This window comes from Mastigoproctus giganteus, chromosome 10, assembly GCF_048544385.1.
Source record: "Mastigoproctus giganteus isolate SK-2022 chromosome 10, ASM4854438v1, whole genome shotgun sequence".
Lineage (NCBI taxonomy): Eukaryota > Metazoa > Arthropoda > Arachnida > Uropygi > Thelyphonidae > Mastigoproctus > Mastigoproctus giganteus.
In genome coordinates this window covers 142,467,710-142,488,856 of record NC_143584.1, presented here as the reverse complement: position 1 = coordinate 142,488,856, position 21,147 = coordinate 142,467,710, and the positions used below count along the sequence as shown (strand labels likewise).

The 21,147-nt window shown below is 36.8% G+C and overlaps 1 protein-coding gene across 3 annotated transcripts in view; it reads right to left on the bottom strand.

Moving 5' to 3' along the window:
• LOC150079328 (uncharacterized) overlaps window positions 1-21,147 on the bottom strand; it is a 486,833-nt gene that overhangs the window by 174,891 nt on the left and 290,795 nt on the right. For all 3 annotated transcript variants that reach the window (XM_090382736.1, XM_090382738.1, XM_090382737.1), the window contains exon 16: window positions 12,765-12,932. In XM_090382736.1, coding sequence (XP_090238862.1) covers window positions 12,765-12,932 — 168 coding nt within the window. The remainder of the gene's footprint in view (window positions 1-12,764; window positions 12,933-21,147) is intronic.

Genomic DNA, 21,147 nt, shown 5'->3' with positions numbered 1-21,147 from the left:
AGCAGTGGAATAATGCAATCATAGTTTTGCTGCATAAGAAAGGAGATAAATTAGAAATTGGAAATTATAGACCAATTAGCTTGTTATCCCACATCTACAAGTTGTTCTCAAGGGTCATTACTAACAGATTATTAACAGGTCATTACTAACTGCTCATCTCAGATGCCCAAATTATTCGCTGTATGATTCCTTTTGCCTCAAAGGTAGTACTTGTGCATATGTCCATTCTGATATTCCCTGTCAGAGACTTGGCAATTTGGAATCTACTCTCTTTGATCTTCTCTGGCTTAAAATCTCTCTACCTCATTGTGCAAAATTCATCTGTTGTCTCTACCGTTCTCCCAACTCCACTAATCACTTGGAGCTCTTTGACTTCCTCTCTTTGCAACTTGACTTTCTCCAGTCCAACTTTCTTAACAGTGAGGTAATTTTTCTTGGCGATTTTAATGTTCACAACTCCAGCTCGCTTCCGTTTTCTAGTCACACCGACCCAGCAGGTAGAGATGCTGATTTTTGCAATTACTAATGACCTAGCACAGATTGTTCATTTACCTACAAGAATACCAGACAATCCTAATCACACAGCCAATACGTTTGATCTTTTTCTCACAAACAACCCTTCTAAGTACATGGTCGAAGTGAGAGGTCCTTTAGGCACTTCAGATCACAACTTGGTGATTGTCTCTTCTCCAATGGAACCTTTATTTCATGGCTATTGCCAACCTCATGTTGTTTGGCATTACAAGAATGCAAAATGGGATGACCTGCAAGACTTCTTTTCTTCTTTTCCTTGGTTAGATTACTGTTTCAAAACTTCTGATGTCAACGTTTGCTCAGATCGTGTCAGTGAAATTATTCTTGCAGGAATGGAATCCTTTATCCCACAGTCCACTTTAAAATCTCGTCCTTTATCTAAACCTTGGTTTTCCAATATATGTGCTAAGGCTGTTCAAGAGAAGAATGTTGCATATCGTAATTGGCATGTTTCTAATCCTTCAGTTTCATTTTCTGCGTACAGCAAAGCTCGCAACAATTGTAAAGCAGTTATTAATCAGTCCAAATTAGAGTTTGAACAGGCTAAGAGTACAAAACTTGCTTCTTGCTCTAATGGTAGCCGAGCATTCTCGTCTCTTGCCAAAGCTATTGGCCGCAACTTTTGCCCATCTCTGCTCCCACCTCTGTCCAAACCAGATGGTTTTGTTGTCACTTCAGCCAAGGATAAAGCTGACCTGCTAGCATCCCATTTTTCCTCCAGCTCATGTATTAATGATCTTGGTAAAACACCTCCCACCATTCCCATCATGCTCCATTCAATGCCTCCTGTGGTCTTCCGTCAAAAGGATTTTGATGAATCTGGATGCTAAGAAAGCATCCAGATTCATCCAGGTCCTGATGGTATTTCTCCACTTGTTCTCAAAACCTGTGCTCCTGAACTTACTCCTATTTTTTGCAGCCTCTTTTCACTTTCTTATTCCAAAGGTGTTTTTCCTTCTGCTTGGAAATTTGCTCATATCCAGCCAGTTCCTAAAAAGGGTGACAAATCCCTCCCATCCAATTATCGTCCCATTGCAATTACTTCTACTCTTTCTAAAGTAATGGAGAAGTCAATTAACCGCCAACTCTTAAACTACCTAGAAACCTTCTGTCTGATCAACGATCGCCAGTATGGATTCCGTTAGTGTCGATCCACTGGTGATATTCTGGCTTATGTTACCCATTTATGGACTAATTCAATGGAAAGGTTCGGTGAAACACAAACAGTTGCTCTTGACATCTCAAAGGCTTTTGATCGTGTTTGGCATAAAGGTCTTCTAAACAAGCTTCCATCTTATGGTTTGCCAACTGTTTTCAGTAATTGGTTATCCAGTTTTCTCTCTGATCGCTCACTGAGGGTGATGGTAGATGGCTCTCTGTCATCTAAAAGTAAAGTGAAGTGCAGCCATTACAACCCACTGCAGGATGGAAGCCTCCTCAACAATTCATGCTGAGGGAAATGGACCATAATCTGCCACGCTGGTCCAGTGCGGGTTGGCAGATCGACCGTATTCAGCAGTCAGGGGCTTGAACCCCGGTCTACTCAAAGAGCGTGTGCTACTGCACTCCCGCTCCTGCCCACTCGGCTACGGAGGCCTTGCTCTGTCATCTAACTTCTCCATTAATGCCAGTGTCCCCCAAGGTTCAGTTCTTTCCCCCACTCTTTTCCTCTTGTATATTAACGACCTTCTTCCATTGACTGGAAATCCTATCCATAGTTTTGCCGATGATAGCACATTGCATTCCACTTTCCATTTTGAGAAACCTTGTCCTGCTCAATCAGCTTCAACTTCTCGAAAATCTGCTACCAATTCCTTAAATACCGATCTTCAGGTAATTCTCCAGTGGGGCAAAGACAACTTAGTTGATTTCAACCCTTCTAAAACTCAGTCTTGTCTTATATCTCGCAAAAAGGATTCTTCTGCTCGTATGCTTATCTTTAGTGACACTCCAATTTCTAGGCAAAATGATATATCTCTTTTGAGGATTACCGTGACTTCTAATCTCTTTTGGCACAAGCACATTACAAATATTGCTTCCTCTGCATCTAAATAACTTGGTTTTCTCTTTAACTCTTGACGTTACTTTTCTTTCAAACAGCTGCTCACTCTGTATAAATCGCAAATCTGCGCTGCCATGGAATATTGTTCCCACACCTGGGGTGGTGCCCCCAAAACCTCTCTCAGGCTTCCTGATTCCATTCAGAAGAGGGCAGTTAGGTTAATTAATGATTCATCTCTAACAGAGTCTCTCCACTCGCTTTCTCACAGACATACTGTTTCTGCTGCATACCTCTTCTACAGATACTTCCATGGACACTGTTCTTCTGAATTGGCTTCTATAATTCCCGCTCTCTCTTTCAAAACAGTCCGAACACGTGCCGCCACCAGCCAACATCCATTTACTGTCCAATTTCAAACCCACAGAACCAACTTTTCATCTTCCTCATTTATTCATTCAACTGTCGTTTTCTGGAACAACCTTCCTTCATACGTATTTCCTGAAAATTAAAATCTACAGAAGTTCAAGTCCAATGTCAACAAATATCTTCTTTCGTCTTCTCAACCTCCAACCCAAGCACGGTACTAAGTACTATAGGTTCTAATACCTCTCGTGTTTGGGGTTCACATAAAAAAAAAATAAAAAAAAAAAAGATTAGAAAGAATACTTGATGAGAATCAACCGAAAGAGCAAGCTGGCTTTAGGATAGGATTCTCAACTATGGATCAACTTCACGTAATATCACAGCTAATGGAGAAAGCAAATGAATATAAAACACCATTATGCCTGGCATTTGTGGATTATGAAAAGGAATTTGTCTCCATACAGCATAAGGCAAGGTTTCGGGCACTGGAAAGACAAGGCACAGATACCCCATATATTATGATTTTGAAGAAAATATATAAGAATGCAACCGCCTTTATTGGACTAGACAAAGACAGTAGCAAATTTAAAATCGAGAAAGGAGACAACGAGACACAATATCTCCGAAGCTGTTTACTGCTGCCCTTAAGGAAGCTTTTAGAAGATCAGACTGGTCACAGAAAGGAGTCAATGTGAAAGGAAAGTACCTAAACCATTTACGATTTGCAGATGACATTGTGGTCATAAGCCACGATCCCAAAGAATTACAAGAAAATCTTAAATCAGTTATGCAGAGTTAGTAAGGATTTTAGACTAAAGATGAATATGGCTAAAACAAAAGTAATGATGAACAAGTATGCCACGGAAAGGTACATAATGATTGAAGGAGCAGTAATTTAAAAGGTGGAGTCATATACTTATCTGCGGCAAGTTATTAGCTGTAATAATGATAAATGGCTGGAAGTCAAGAGAAGAATAAATTTTTGATGGATAGCATTCAGGAAATATAGTCACATACTGAAGAGCAATATCTCAGTTTGTCTGAAACATAAAATAATGAACCAATGTATACTCCCCACCATGACTTATGGAAGTGAAACTTGGGCACTCACCAAAAGAATGGAAGAGAAGCTGAGAACTACACAGCGAAGAATAGAACAAATTATATTGGGAATCAGACTGTTAGATAAGAAGAGAAACACATGGATTAGACAGCAAACTCAAGTAAAGGACATTCTTATCAAAACTAAAGAACTAAAATGGTCTTGGTCAGGACAAATAGCTCGAAGACATGATGACAGATGGACTAAGAAAATAACAGAATGGTACCCAAGAGGAGCTAGAAGAAAACCTGGAAGACAATGGCAGAGATGGATAGATGAAATTCATGAGTTTGTGGGTAGTAAATGGATGGCCATTGCACAAAACAGCAGGAACTGGAAAGGCCTTCATCCTGCAGTGGATTGAAAATGGCTGATGATGATGATGGTGTACTTTTCATGGCTACCATCATTAACAGCCAATATTTTTTATTATTTTTTCTTTTAAATGTCTCACTGGTTGTAATATGTTCAGTTACCACCCAATGGTAGTGAGACATCTTAGTGACTATTGTTATTCCACAACTTTAATAGCAAGGATGGCTGGAAGCAACAGTTGTTATGCAAGATAGAGCACCTCCACAAGACTACTATGACAGCATGTTATCCATTCAATATACAACTACTCATTTCCTTCAGTGAGACCACATTGATCACCTAATCTCATTCCTTGCAACTTTTGGCTCTGGGGATACCTGAAGGACAATGTGTATTGTGGCAACATTCCTAACCAAGCAGCCCTGAAGGACAGCAACACATGGTAAATAATAAACATCATATCTGATATGTTATGGTCTGCTGGACCACCATGATGACTACACCGAACACATATCAAGTGCTGACTGATGAATCCAATATCACCACCCAGAAAGTAGTATTAATGTCATTCTAATATGATTCACAACAGTTATATCACGTTATGTATTGCTCATAATGCTATTACAACACAAAAACATCAAGCAATAAAGTGATAATGTTACCATACCAGTGTTAATGGTTTATCTTTATTTGCTGTATGCATATCTACACATATCATATAGCAGCTAATCATTGATGGCAAAAATTTTTCAGCCACACATATCATGAATCTGGCTAATCATTCACAGCAAAAATTTTCCACTAGTACTAAATTTGTTTTTCATATAATCCTCTTTTATATCCTCCAAAGAACATACCTGCAAAAAAATTTGGTGACTCTTCCTCCATTACATCATACTCCAGACTTTAGTATCCCTCAAAAATTAGAGATACTTTAATTGTGGCCACTTGATAAACAGTAATATCTCGTTAATACAAACTCAGTTTATACAAAGTACTTGTTTATATGAAGCACATACCATTCCCCTGCAAAAGGATAGGCTTTTCTATCTAAATATATTTGTTTATTACAAAATTTGGTTAATACATATTACAAAGTTTGTTTTCACCCTGTGAGAAATAAATATTGTTATTTTGTATGTTTAATACAAATCTTGGCACAGTTGTCTGATTACTGCCCCATTTATTGCCTCTGGTCATCCGGTTCCCTGGCACTGACTTTCAGAAATTACTTTTGTGTAAACAAAACCAGCTTATGGTAGCTAAACGTAAGTGCACTCTGAAAAACATCTTTGTGAAGGATGAGCTGTTAAATTAACAAAAGAATAAACAGTGTTTCTAAGTTGTTTACATACACTCCCTCACTCTCCATAGGATTAAAGTCAGTTGCAATTGTTATGCCAGTTCAAAGAGTCTTTTGTTGCAGTATACAGTAATCTATTGTTTGTGCCATTTTATCTGAGCTGATGTCTTTTTTTGGAACTTGTGTCTTTGAATTAATTTAAAGTTTGTTTATATTAAATCTCATCTAGCAGTATTATGGACACAAAAGGTAAACAGACGGAATTAAGCATGGAAATTAAACTGAAAATTATAGAGGCTGATAGGATAGATCAAAGTAAAATGTAAGCTGCAAAGGAATACAACATCCCTTTACCTACTTTATCTACAAAACTGAAAAACCATGTGACGCTGGAGCAGCAATAAAACAAAAAAGGAAACCGAATTCGTGGTGCAAAACATAACAAACTTGAAACAACCTTTCGAGTGGTACGTACCAACAAATGCGTACGTCTAATTTTACAATATCAGGCCAGATTTTGCAAGAAACGGCACATTATCTAGCTCAGTAACATGGAATTATCAACTTCAAATGCAGCAGTGGCTGGCTCCAAAGATTTAAAAACAGGAATAACTTGGTTTCGCAAAATGTTTGCAGCGAGTCTGGATTAGTCGACAAAGAAATGGCTACAGACAGTGTTCTGAAGGGTCCATTCTTGAAAAAATATGAGGCAAAGGATATTTTTAACCTTGACGAGACAGGTTTATTTTATAATTTGATGCCAAACAAAACGTTTGCTGTTCGAGGAGAACCTTGCCATGGTGGAAAATTAAGTAAACAAAGACTCACTGCTCCATTATGCTGCAATTCAGATGGCATTACAAAACTAAGCCCACTTGTGATTGGTAAGTTTTCCAAGCCAAGATGTTTTAAAGAAGATAACCGACTTACTTGTGATTATGAGGCCAATAGAAGTGCTTGGCTTACGATCAAAATTTTTCGGTCTTGGTTATCAAAAGTGGACAAAAGAATGGCTTCAGAAAAAAAGGAACATTTAAATTATTCTAGATCGTTGTACAGAACATTTTACAGATACACTTAAGTTGACAAATATATGGCTGTTGTTACCTCCCAATACCACCAGTTTTATGGATCCACTGGATCAAGGCATTATTTATAACCTCAACAGAGCATATAGAGCCTGCCTGATAAGGAACTTGATCTGCAACATAGGAGGGAACAATTTGCATCCAAATTGGAATGTCTTGGGTGCTATCTGTAATCTTGTTATTGCTTGGGACAGTATTGCATCAATTGCTTCAGAAAGAGTTCCTTTGGAGAGAATATCATCGAAAAAACATGGTCAAGCACACAAATGTGAGAGCAACATGAGGAATGGAGGAATTTGAAGTTTGTGAAGGTGGACGATGAAGTTTCTCCCACAGCAATGCCAACACCAGAAGAGCTGCTGGGCACCAAGCAAAACAATGATGCTTTTGTTTTCAGCGACAGCAAAAGTGAAGCAACACACACACACACACACACACACACACACACACACACACACACACACACACACACACACACACACACACACACACACACACACACACACACACACAGCCCTATAAAAGATGCCAAAATGCTTTGAGCATAATAGAGAATGTGTTGGCCTGCAGTAATGTTGATAAAGAAACTACTGCATTTTATGTCTGTGCTATATTAAAAATGCATATAGAACAAAAACTGTGCAAAGCATTGGATTCTTTCTTTAAATTAAATTAATTTATTAAAAAGTTAATGGTTTGTATATCTCCTTTTATATTAAGATTTTAATTCTTTTTAGTGTGATACTAACATATTGTACATATCAAAATATATACTGTACAATATTTGCATTGTTTTTTTCTTAGGTATGTGTACCTAATAAAGTGGCAGCACAGTGTAGATAGCAAGAAAGTTAAAAATACTACAAAACATTACAGGACACTTACCATTAATAGACTTAGGTAATCTTGAAATTTTATTTAAAAATAAAATATTCTTCGGTTTTTATTTGTTGAAAATAGATTAATAACTTCTTCATTCAAGTTTGATGCACTGTTGACCAAGCTTTTCTCTATTGAAAGCACTGCTTGAGCATTTAGCCTTTCCTAATTCATGTGCTCCTTAAAAATGTTTTTATTTTTTTTAATGTTGAATGGCAGCGTTCGGGCTCTGAAGTAGTCATCAGAATGGTCAAAAGAATTTTTATGAGTTTTGTAAGTTCACCAAGAGCTTCGGCTAGATTATTTTCTAGTTTTGTTATATACACGTTTTATAACCTCTAAAAAATGCACTCAGCACCAGCTGCTGCTCAACCTTTGCAACTGTCTCACTGTCTGTGGATGTTGATGGCCTTTCTTCTCTTGGCTCGTCAAAGACACTTCTGCAACCACACTGGAACTCCTGTTTCCACTCTTGTACAGTGTCATGGGATGGACAATTTTGCCCATACACAGCTTTCATTTCTTTGTCAACAATCTTGAGCTTTCTTGCCCTGCAAATGCAGGAACTTGATCACTGCTCAATACTCCACTTTGTCAACCATAGCGTCCTTCCTCAGATTCTCGGCTCAACCTCTGGTGCATGATCACCTACGGGAATGAATAGTAACTAACATGTAGGGATCACCTACATGTTAGTTACTGAATATGCAGACAACTTACATTAAAAATGGCATCTTCCTACTGATGTTTTATCTAGGTATGGGTATGAACTTTTTGATACCCCCTCGTATGTCAATTACAACAAAACTGTTTGGCCAGATGGGTTAGAAGAATTAAACAACTTTCACAACTACCTAAATACCGTACATCCATGCATAAAATTTAAAATAGAAATAGAGAAAGACAAAACATACCATTCCTAGATCTCTTGTTAATTGGTTGGTTGAGTGGGGATTTTTTTGGCACATTGGCATCTATGGCCCTAGTGCGCCAATCTCTTGTTAAAGCAGCATAATAACTCTCTCTTAATAGAAATGTATAGCAAACCAACAGACACAGGAGCTATTACAAAAGCTTAATTCCAATCACCCCATTAACACAAAAATAGATATTCTTAAAAGTTTAATTTTTAGAACTTATAGACCATGTAGAGATCAAGAGATTCTCAATAGAGAAAGCAACAGAATTTCCTAAATATTTAGCAACAACATTTATCCACAAAAACTCATAATGAAAACAATTAAAACAACAAAAGAGAAATATCTCAACATACAGGCATCTAATAAAGAACCAGTAAAGAAAACAAGTACATTACTATCCCTTATGTCCCCAAATTAGCGAACAGATTAAAAGCATAGCCAAAAAACATGGGTTGTACGCCAGATTTACAATAACTAACACCATTAAAAATACGGTAAAAACCACCTCCCCCACTTCACCCCTGACAAAGACTCTTTCCACCAAACACCCACAGTATACAATTTACAATGCAAAGACTGCCAAAAATCATATTGTATGAACCAGTAGATTATTCAAAAGAATTAAAGAACATAAACATGACATAGCCCATGGCCAAATAACAAAATTGGATCCGGCTTTCCATACCTGGTGTGAGGATCACCAATGGGGTTTCAAGAACACCTCAGTCCTAATCACTGACAGGTACAAGAATCCTTCATTATCAGCATAATCTAAAATATTAATCAAACAAAGGCATGCAGATAGAATATAGCCACATACATATTTTCAAAAGCATTATTTGATTATTATTAAAATATTTATTATTCTAATAATGAATTATTAGAGCAGATGAAAAACAAAAATAAGAACCATAATAAGTATATCCCAAAAACTGATAATCCCATTCCCCCTTCTGATGCACCTTGAACCCACTGACACAAATAAGATGCTCAAAACAATTAGCCTCCAAATAGATATCTAATCCTACAATGTCCAAATACCCTCACCCTCGGCTGCAAACTAACCAGTGATTTGCTCCAGTAGACCTAACTAGAGTTTTATTCAAAACATTCTTAGTTTGAGAGTATAGTACAGAATATATAAATATAATGAATTGTAAACCACTGTCTTGGTATGTGAGGATGATGGTATCATAAGGACCATTACAAGAATGTAAGTATTCAGGGTTATCCATTTACTTAATGTTAATTTATTTAATTTTAATTATTAGGCCTACAACTAAATTAATAATTAAAATAAAATTAGTTAAGACTACTAAAATTTAAACTTTACCTAATGTTTGCTATTAGATGTTTGTTAACTAATTCAAGATTAAAACTTAACAAATAAGAAATGTGTAATCAAATTAACAACTTTATGTAAATCAAGTTACCATAATTCACCCGTTGTGCTGCCTTCACTGAAAAAGTGCTATAGGAAGTACAATGAAATTCCTAAGAATAAGCTGCAGTTCTTTAAGAAATTAAAAGCACATTACACTCCATGCAGGTTTAAGTGCTCACCAATTTCCAGTTCTTGATATACCTGTGCACCATGCAATTAAAATAATATTTAAGGCTACAATGATGGACAATAAGCTTTAAGTTAAAAATACAAGATATGACTGAGACCAATTGAAAAATGTTGCAATGCTGATCATCACTTATCAAGACGTCCTGTTGGACCAGACAAATTATTTGACAAATCAGAAAAGAAGATTGTTTACACACCGATGAAGAAAGAGATGACAAGTTGCCCACATATCTAGTGGACTACAAGAAAACTAGCAAGTAATGCTGAAAGGCATCAGGCTAAAGAAAGTGCATGGTATTGGTTACATAGGTTGCCTGATAAGTTACCTAAGGATAAAGAAGCTGGAAGGACATCCTTTGATCATAAATGTGCTCTCAGAACTTTCAATGGCATTCTGCTACTACAAAAAGAATGCATATAAGTGTAATTCCAACAACCTTAAAAGACACCTTGTAAGATTTCTGGAATAACATATTACCTCGTGAAAGATCTACATGAACGTCAGTGAGTAATGGCCAAAAGGAAACAGCCAGTAAAGTGCTATTTCTGGTGGCCAAGGATTGGCAAAAAATTGAAGTTGTTATTACTCACTGTGAACCATGAAGGAGAAAGCAAATCCAAAGGGAGAGTTCCATTATGGGGAAAGGCATAAGAATCACTGGAAAGATTATATATTGATTCTGCTGGTTCATTTGGAATTCCACGTGGCTTCTTTATATGAATGAACATCAAATTTGTCCAAAGATGAGTAATAAGCCAATGTATTACTAGTGGATCAATGATGATGGAATACACACTGCTGATCACTGACCGAAGGCGTTGAGATAATTTAAAAGTTGGTGGTTAATGGATTTCCCCATTACTTTGGAAAGAGTGCAATGAGTTGATAATGGATGGGAAGGATCTGTCACCCTTTCAAAGAACTGAATAGATATGAGCAAATTTCCAAGCAGAAGGAAAAATATCAGTGAATAAGAGTGTAAAAAGGCAACACAGAACAGGAGAAAGCTCAGGAACACAGGTTTTGAGAACAAATGGAGAAATACCATTAGGAAATGGATCTTCCTTAGCATCAAGACTGTTCAGAATTCTTCTAACATCCTTCCATCAGAAGACTATGGGAGACAGTGAGTGGAGTGTATTGAGTATGGCAGTAGGAGCATACAAAGATCACTGATATAACAGTTAGGTGAAATGTAGGATGATAGTAAGTCAGCTTTAGCCGAGAATGCAATAGAACCATCATGTTGTAACAGAGGTGAAAGTATAGACAAACAGAAGTTGCAGCCAATAACTTAAGAGAATAGAATGCTTGCCTACCATTTGGACAAAAAGGAAGTTTTATACCTTTAGCCTGTTTAAAATTGAATATGGGTTGATTAATAACTGTTTTACAATTGTTGTGCACTTTGGTGCAGGAACAAAGCTGGAGATTTGGATACAAGCCAATTGCATTATGATTTGTAGTAATACTTCCATTACTCCTTGGTAAACCGAAATTCAGAGTACAATTCATAAACAAATAAAAAATAACAGTGGCGATCCAATTCATTTGTCCAATTGAAGAATTCAACAAAGAACAAATCACAAAATTCCCCAACATTGCTATGATGACCAGCAGTTAGATTTTCATCCTGAAGATTTAAATTTGTTGAGGAGGAGTATAGAGTAGACAGCATTATAGAACCAGTAACCACTATTAGGGAATTGGCAGTGTCAAATTAATGTTTGTTTATTTTGTTTATGGTACCAAGTTAGTGTACTACAGTATGCAATTTATTTTTGCTTTATTAAAATTGACATGTTTAGTTATCAACTGATATGTCAAATTAAAATAAAATATAATAACAAGGACTATCTAAAGGTATTTATGTTGTCATTTTGTTCTGTTTAATAAAAGTTTTAAAAATAGCACTGCAGTACATTTCAGCCATTTAGTAATTGACTGAAAATGCAATGTGAATAACATTTATTTACATTGTTGTGTGATTTTTAAAACAAATTGTACCTTAGCCAAACCATAGTGATAAATGTAGCAATTAAATATTAAGGCAGTGAGTCACGTAATAAGAAAGATTGTTTCAACATAAATAAGGTAATGAAGATGTAAATATGGCAGATATGCTCCACTTACACCTTCTGTAATGTGTGGTTCAAATTCACACTTATTACAAAAGTCTACTTGTATGAGTAATTTGCAAGAACAAATATTACTCTTAATACAGTCCATTTTCAATTATTTCTATGTTTAATTGATCCCATTCCAAGCAAAGTATAGTTAGAGAATGAGACCACTGATTCAGTCAGTTTGTTCTCTAAAATCACTGTACGCTCCATAGTATTATTTCTCAAACTATTTACAGCAGGACTCTGGAGTTCTATGAAGGGATCAGAAAGGTTCTCCAAAGAAAATTAGTAAAGCAGACAAACTAAAATATATTTTATGCATCTTTATTATGGGCTACTTCTACATAAAAAGTAAGAAAAAAAAAATTTTGTATGTCTGTGTGTATGCATACAAGACCTCATTGAGTTTCTTTTTTTTTTTTTTTTCAGGACAATTAGTTCTAAAATTTACTTCCTTTCCTAATACTATAAATGAAGAAAAAACTATTTTACTATAGTTTGAAATGGTCTGCAGGATTACAGTTTATCTTAAAATTAAATTCTTACTGGATATCATACCTTTTGTAGAACACTTTCATCCTGAATTGTAACCAACTGTTCTTTTGCTTCATTTAGCTCATTAATATACTTTTGTTTTACTCCTTTAATTTCTTCAATATGATAATTTTGCTGTGTTTGCAATTCTTCTTGGAATTTTTGAACTGACTTTTCTAGTTCATGTTGCTTCTAATAGGAAAAACAACATCAATTCTTGTATAACTTATTAAAACTAAATATTTTAATTAAATTTTAAGATATCCAGTAATAAAATTTAATCACAAAGGAAATAAGTTATTTCCTTTGAGTTTTAGAATTTTAACTCTAAATGATCTTTGAAAGGCATTTTCACATCACATATTTTATTCTAATAAACAGAGTTTCATAAGCTTCTGATGTCTACTGACCTGATTGCAAGAACATAATATGGTACAAATTTTAAAATAAGTGTGCCTTGTGTCATTTATTGTTTTAGATACCAATAACAAATGTAGAAATTTTTTTCTATTATCTATTATAATTTCTTTATTTTATACTATATATTTACTTTATATTCAGAATCAAATTGCTTGATATATTCAGCATCATACAGTGTCACAAAGAAGTAACATTAATAGAAAGAAAAATTTATTTCTTTTAACTAAAAAAATTTTTCAATTTGATACAGCAACAGACTATCAGCTTATTATTGTGTAATATACAGTTAAATTTTCAATTAATTTGTCTTACAATTAATGTTACAAAGCACAAGGCAAATGATTTATGAAATTGAATATTACAGTAAGACATTTCCCTAAGGCACTGTACATTACATAACATTATCTTACTGTAGAAAAATAATAGCAAAGAAGAAGCTAGCAAGTAAGTCAATTATTCCAATATAAATCCTTAAAGACAATCTAGGCTACTGTAGCTTTAGTGAAAAAAAATGACATCCACCACTAAGTTGGTAATGTAATAGTTACACATTCTTTGTAACAGATCATCATGGTTATGTTGATGTCCTGCATAATCCGCTTACTTTCCAGTTAAATTAAAAATCAATTTTTGGAAAGCAACATAATTGTACTTTATAGTGCATCATGATGAAAACAATAATTAAGTATAGGACACTCTTCCTGCACTTGTTTGGAGAGGTCTGGAATCAAACCTAACTAGACTAGAGGAATTCTCGATGGGGATCCCAGACAGGTATATCAGGCTTAATGTTGAAGTTTGCAGATGATACAAAGGTTGGCAGGGTTGTTAATGACAGTAATGGCAGTGTGCTACTGCAACAGGATCTAGATAATTTGGGCAGATGGGCTAAGAAGCGGCAACTGAAGTTTAACCTTGACAAATGCAAAGTACTGCATATGGGTAGAAGTAACCCCAGAGAAACGTACCAACTGTGTGGTACTACACTTAAGGTGGTATAAAATGAAAAAGACCTGAGAGTCTTTTTCATTTTATGCAGACAGGCTGCCAGGGCAGGTCATGGGGTTTTGTCAATGATATATAGGAATTTTGCTAGCAGGGAAAAGGAGGTGATTATCCCTCTGTATAAGGCAATGGTCAGGCCACGCCTTGAGTACTGCGTACAGGTCTGGAGGCCTCATTTTAGGAAGGATGTAGATTTACTTGAGCGTGTACAGAGAAGGGCATGTGTTGTGTTGTTTTGGTTTTTAGGAGCATTAGAAACTAAGGCCATATTGCTCCGAGAATATGCGGTGGTCAATCCCTGACCTTTCCGCATCCTCCATATTTGGTGGTGACGGGCTCGAACCCCGGTGTAATCAAGAAGCGTGTGCTACGCACTGCTGCTTCTTCCCACCTGGCTACAGAGGCACCTGTACAGAGAAGGGCAACAAGTTTGGTGAGGGAAATGAAGGGATCCTCTTATCAAGAGAGGCTTAAGTTCTGCAAATTGCAGTGGCTGGAGACTAGGCACCTACGCGGTGATCTGATTGAGGTGTATAAGGCCTTGAATGGGTTCAGCACGCTGAATTCTGATGGGATCCTTCCACTTGTTCAGATTACGAACCTAAGGGGGCATAAATTCAAATTACGAAAGGACAGATGTAGAATAGATGTGCGGAAATTTGCCTTTAGCCAGCGGGTGGTTAATTGCTGGAACAAACTTCCATCTGTCATTGTGGAAGTTGATAGATTGGATAAATTTAAGGAGGAACTGGACAGGCATTTGGAGGGAATGATGTGATTTTTTTGGCTGATGCTGCATAAGCTCATACATTTGCTTTCTTGCATCACATGCCACTACTACTACTACTACATACAAATCAGTCCACAAACACACTTATACAGGCATAATACACTGAGTGGACAGAAATCATGGGATACCTACCTAGTAACGGGTAGGCCTACCTTTTGCCTAGATAAAGGTAGTTACACGGCAAGGCATTGAGTCCACTAGTTCACGAAAGTGTTCCACAGGTATTTCCATCCATGCCTGCTGCACAACACACCTTTCTACAGCATTCCAAATGCTCCACAGGGTTCATGTCCAGTAAATGAGGAGGCCATTCAATGGTGGTTGAACCATGTTCTAGTCACCACAGCTCTGGGGAAAGCGCATTGTCCTGCTGGAAGAGTCCATTGCCCTCTGGGTGCACAATGACCATGAAGGGATACAGATGGTCTGAAAGGAAATTATCTTGCTGTACTTGCATATGCGCACACACTTGAGGATAGCAAACCATGTTTCTTTCTAATTGTTGGCTTTAAAGGTTTAGAAGCACATCACAATTTGTGCCACTCACGACTGTTTCTCCTCTTTCCAGAACATGTTCAGAATCATTCAGTTATAATCACAGAATACAATAAGTAATACTTTCTTGGTGATATTTGCATAAAGAATTTCTTCGGTAAAGCTAAGCCTGTATGGAATCACTCTGAACTTGTATATGTTTGTTTTATGGTGTATAATAGTGCATTCAGGAGTCATCTCCTGTTATTATGTTTTCAGAAGGTGTTTCCTGTGCACTCATGTTCAAGAAATGCACTCATCTGTTCAAGAAATGCACTCATCTGTTCTGGAATACACATTAATTTGTTGCTCATTTAATTATGGTGTTAACAGCCATAGAATTCATCTAGCATGCACTTTTAGAAAGCACAAATCCTCACTAATGATAATATGTGCTGAACCAACATAACCTTGCATATCATGCCATTTCCTCAATAGCAAATTTCCTCAATAGAAACTTCCATTGCCACTATGACTTCTGTTATAGTGGCAATGTCGTAGTAGCTTTGTCTCTTTCCCTGGATGAGGATGATCATGATCACTTTCAATACCATTCATAAACTTATTCACCTACTTGTAGACCTGTCTTGTCAATGACTTGTATACACTTCATATTACTGTTGTTTTTGAGATTTATTGGTATAAGGGGCCTCCTGGGCCAAACTGTGCCTGTTCATTATTTATCTAAAGATGTTATTCAAAAATATGCTTAGATATGGTTTCCAAGAATATGTGTCAGATTTAATCATTCCTGCAAGTTAAATAGCAAAGTTAAGGTATTTTTTATGGATACTGAAATAATGACTACAATTAATGACAAATAGGTCTGACTATTAATTGCATCTGACTGTAGGAACTCTGAGAATCACTTACTTATGGATAAGAACACTCATCTGTTAACTGTAAGTAAGAACATATGAGTGTTGTTATTAAACTGTGGTTGCCATGGTTAGGATCAGTGGTTTCTGCACGTTGCTTATATAAGATTTTTGTAGAACACTTGAAAAGATTGTGGGGGTTACGTTGTGGGGGTTGTTTTGCAGCAAGATCTACTTTTTCATTTCCAGTTATGTCAGAATGGCCTAGGATCCAATGTTAGTCTGGTTGGACTCAGTACACAGCGACTGTGAACAGATGGTTCTGAGTATAGTGTGTAAAGAGGAGAGATTATTTAACGTGGCGATTATTTAACTCTAAGAGAGTCTTTATATATCAAAGCAGATGAGATAGACAAATCAGAGACTTGATCCAGAGATAATTTAATGGCATAGAGTTCAGCAGTGAAAATAATGTATGTTATTGGTAATGAGGCAGTAATGGTAAAAGAAAGTAAGCCTGCAGCAGCACCTACTCGAGTGTCAGTTTTCGAACCATCAGTGTAAATTTTGCAGGCCTGGGAGTTTGCTATTGGGTAAGCTGCATGTAACTGTTTAATGTTGTAAGGAGATACAAAATCCATCCTTTCTAAAGTGCTCTAAGTGGCATTGCAAGATGTAGGAATAAGTTTCCAAGGTGAAGTTTGAAATGTATCCTGAAATATGTTGCATAGCTTGATATTCCAGATATGGGACAAATCTATTAGTCTGAACGAGGATGGTCAGTTTGCATTTGGTTTGCTCATATAAAAGAATTCCAAAGTAGAGTTACCCAGATATTTCCAACTGGGATGGGAGAGTAGACTACAAATTTTGGTAACATACCATACAAGTAATGTTTTCTGATGAATGTGCAATGTACTTCAATGTAAAAGCTATGTACTGGAGAGGTTCTGAAAGCTCCCAAAGCAATTCAAGGCACTATGCTGGATGATATTTAGTCTCTGTAATGTACTGTTCCTGGCAGACTCATATATTGGAGAGTCATAATTTAAACAAGACCCAATCATTGCTCTATAAAGTTATACTAAAGTGTGGCAGGCTGCACCCTGACATGGATGATCCAGATCCAAGTGATTTCTCCAAGGGCTTCAACAATAAAAAATCCTTCTGAAAAATTTGCTCATTTCTGTGAGAAAAGAAAAGAAATAAGGCTATCACATGTTAAAGTAAAACTAGATAAATTTACTCATAATATTCTTATATGATGCAAAGCTTATTTGTTGAAATTTACCCCCATAACCACATTGTTAATGCATTGAAGTGATTGGAAAGGATTAAAAATTACATGAAATAATTAAAAAACTGAACATCTGAAATTCCCTGGGGTAAAAAATACTTCTCCCCAATGGTTCTTCATCCTGTAAATTAAATCACATTAAAAACTGCAAGGAAACAGAAAGATAAACTAAGCATCAATGTCAGACCATCATATAATATTGTCAGCTGAATCAAATGGAATTATCAGAAACTTCGTTTTAAAGTAGGATTAATACCCATGATGCATGTGGAATGAACAGATGGAAATCTGAAAAGTGCGGCTGCCATATTTGTAGAAAATTAACAGTAAACTCTACATTATAAACATTTACTGTAAGTACTGTCAGAACAATTCAATGGCTAAGGCTTCATATGTGAATAACTCATAACTGGAATTTAGCTTGTCAGAATCATAGTGGAATTGACGGAAGGGATATGAGAGAATGGATTTGCATGGTGGCTGAGTTATATTCTGGAATAACTGGCCTACATGCTAGCTTGGTCATAGTGGCTTTAGTATTTGCTATAGTTGTGAAATTGATTTTAACAGTGGTGCTGCCAATGTAGCAAGCATTATAGTTTTGATAGAATTGAATAAGATATACATTAGCATTAGTAGAGGCATATGATGCAAGAAAGCAAGCTTATGCAGCATTAGCCAAAAAAAAAAAAAAAAAAAACTCCCAATTCACCCCTCCATTTGTTCCAAATACATGTACAGCTCAGCCTTAAATTTTGTTTAGGCTACCAACTTCCACAACAAAGGATGGCAGTCTGTTCCACCAACTAACTACCAACTGGCTAAAGGCAAACTTCCGCACATTTATCCTACATCTGTCTTTCCTCAATTTGAATTTATGCCCTCTCAGGTGATTATTCTGAGCAAGAGGAAAAATCCCATCAGCACTGAGCATGCTCAAACCATTCAAGGCTTTATACACCTCAATCAGATCACCTCGCAGGTGCCTAGTCTCCAGACACTGTAATTTGCAAAACTTAAGCCTTTCTTCGTAAGAGCAACTTTTTGTTCCCTTCACTAATCTTGTTGCCCTTCTCTGTACTCGTTCCAACAGCTCTACATCCTTCTTAAAATGAGGCCTCCAGACCAAGTACAGTACTCAAGGTGTGGCCTGACCATTGCCTTATACAAGGGGATAATCACCTCCTTATCCCTCCTAAAAAAATTCCTGTATATCACTGACAAGACACTATGAGCTACTCTTGCAGACCATCTGCACTGCTCAGAAAAATTCATATCTGCCTGCACAATTACCCCCAGGTCCTTTTCGTTCTCTACCACTGTCAGTGTAGTAACACAGAGTTGATACGTTACTCTGGGGTTACTGCTTCCCATATGTAGTACTTTACATTTGTCAATGTTAAACTTCATTTACCACCTCTCAGCCTACCTGCTCAACTTTTCTAGATCCTGTTGCAGTAGCGTACTGTCATTAGTGTTCTTAACAACCCTGCCAACCTTCATATCATCTGGAAACTTGGACATTAAGCTTGATATACCATCATCAATATCATTTATATATACAGAAAACAACAATGGACCCAACACTGAACCCTGAGGGACTCCACTAATAACATTAGTGCACGATGAGCAGTGCATTGATTACCACTCTCTGTCTTCTCCCACTCAAATATCCCTTTATCCACAGCAGCAATTTGCCTCCAATGCCACACTGCTCCAATTTGTTCAACAGGCTTCCATGTGCAACAGTATCAAAAGCCTTTCTAAGATACAATTATATGATATCAAAGTTATTCCCTGCATCCATTTCCTTTGTGACCACATCATAGTATCCAATAAAATTGGTCAGGCAAAACTTTCCCCTTAAAAAAACCATGCTGTGTCCGAGCTATAACTGAAGTCTTGTCTAGATGATCCTGCAGTGCTTCGTTAACCAGTGCCTCCATTAATTTTCCTGAAACAGAAGTTAAACTAACAGGTCTATAATTACTTGTGTCGCCCTTTGATCCTCCTTTGTGAATTGGGGTCACATTCGCACATCTCAAGTCCATGGGTACCCCCTGTGAGTCCAAAGAAGCTCTCATAATTATGGCTAAGGGTTTGCTTACCTCCTTTGCCCCCATCCTTTAATATAACTGGATAGATCCCGTCCATTCCGGGTGCCTTTTTTATGTTTATCTTCAACAATTTCTCCTCCACTTTCCTCTCAGTTATTACAAAATCATCTAGCTCACTGCCAGAGTTTAACTCACCTCTGGCATTCCCCTCCCTGAATAACTCCTCATTGGTGAATGTAGATGCTAAATACTCATTTAGTTTGTTAGCCACTTGAGCAGGATCATCAGCAGTTGAACTATCAATATCCAGTGGACCAATCTGATTCATCCCTTTCCTTCTAGAATTTACATAGGTAAAGAACTCTTTGTTGTTTTTCTTTGCATCCTTTGCCAAATATTTCTCATAATCTGCCTAATCTCCTTTGTGACTTGGTTATAGACCAGCTTATATCTATCATAGGTTTCCATGTCACCAATTAATTTATATGTATCCCATGCATTTTTCTTCTCTGCCATATGTCTCATTAGTTCATCTGACATCCATTTAGGCCTAAACCTTGAACAATATTTCTTAGTTGGTATGTAAAGCCTAGTAGCTTCCAAGATAAATTCTTTGAATGCTTCCCATTTTGAATTTGTTGTTGTTGTTAACATCATCAGTTGGTCCCACCGTATAGAATTTAAATACTGTTTCAGACCACCATAGTCCCATTTACGAAAGCAAAAACCCTTCCCTGTTGATAGTTATCTCTTTGAGTAAATCTCACTTCAGCACACTGTGATCACTGCTACCTAGTGGTTCCTTTATCTGCAGATTCTTAATGCATGAAGAATCCCTACTGATAATCAGATCAAGAGTATTACTCCCTCTAGTTGCCTCCCGAATATGCTGAGGTAGAAAACAATCATCCAATAAATCCACAAAAGTCTTGCTAGTGTGTGAGTGACCAACCCACAAATTCCAGTCAATATGTGGGAAAATTAAATCCCCATTATAAGACTCTCTGATTTACTGGCCCACTCTATATCTCTGTACAGTTTCTTATTATACTCATCAGAGTCATTAGGCCTATAACACACTCCTACTCTCAATTTTGATCTCCCAATGCTTATGTCACACCAAACTGACTCAACACTGCACTGTCAAGCGATGTCGACTGGCTTCACTTCCTTGGATTTTATGTGTTTCTTAACTAATAGCATAACCCCTTCTCCCTTCCTATCCTGTCTATCCTTTCCGTACACATTGTACTCCCCAAATTCCAGTTCTGCATTTCTTATATTTGTGTGACACCATGTCTCTGATATCCCAACAATATCTGCCTTTGATGTACTGGGCAATATCTCAACTTTATCAAATTTATTTACGAAACTCCTAGCATTGGTGTACATGCAAATATACATGCACCTGTTCCTATTCTTAGCTACCCCAACACAACCCATGTGTTTACTTGTACCACAATGACTCCTAGCTATCTCTATGTTG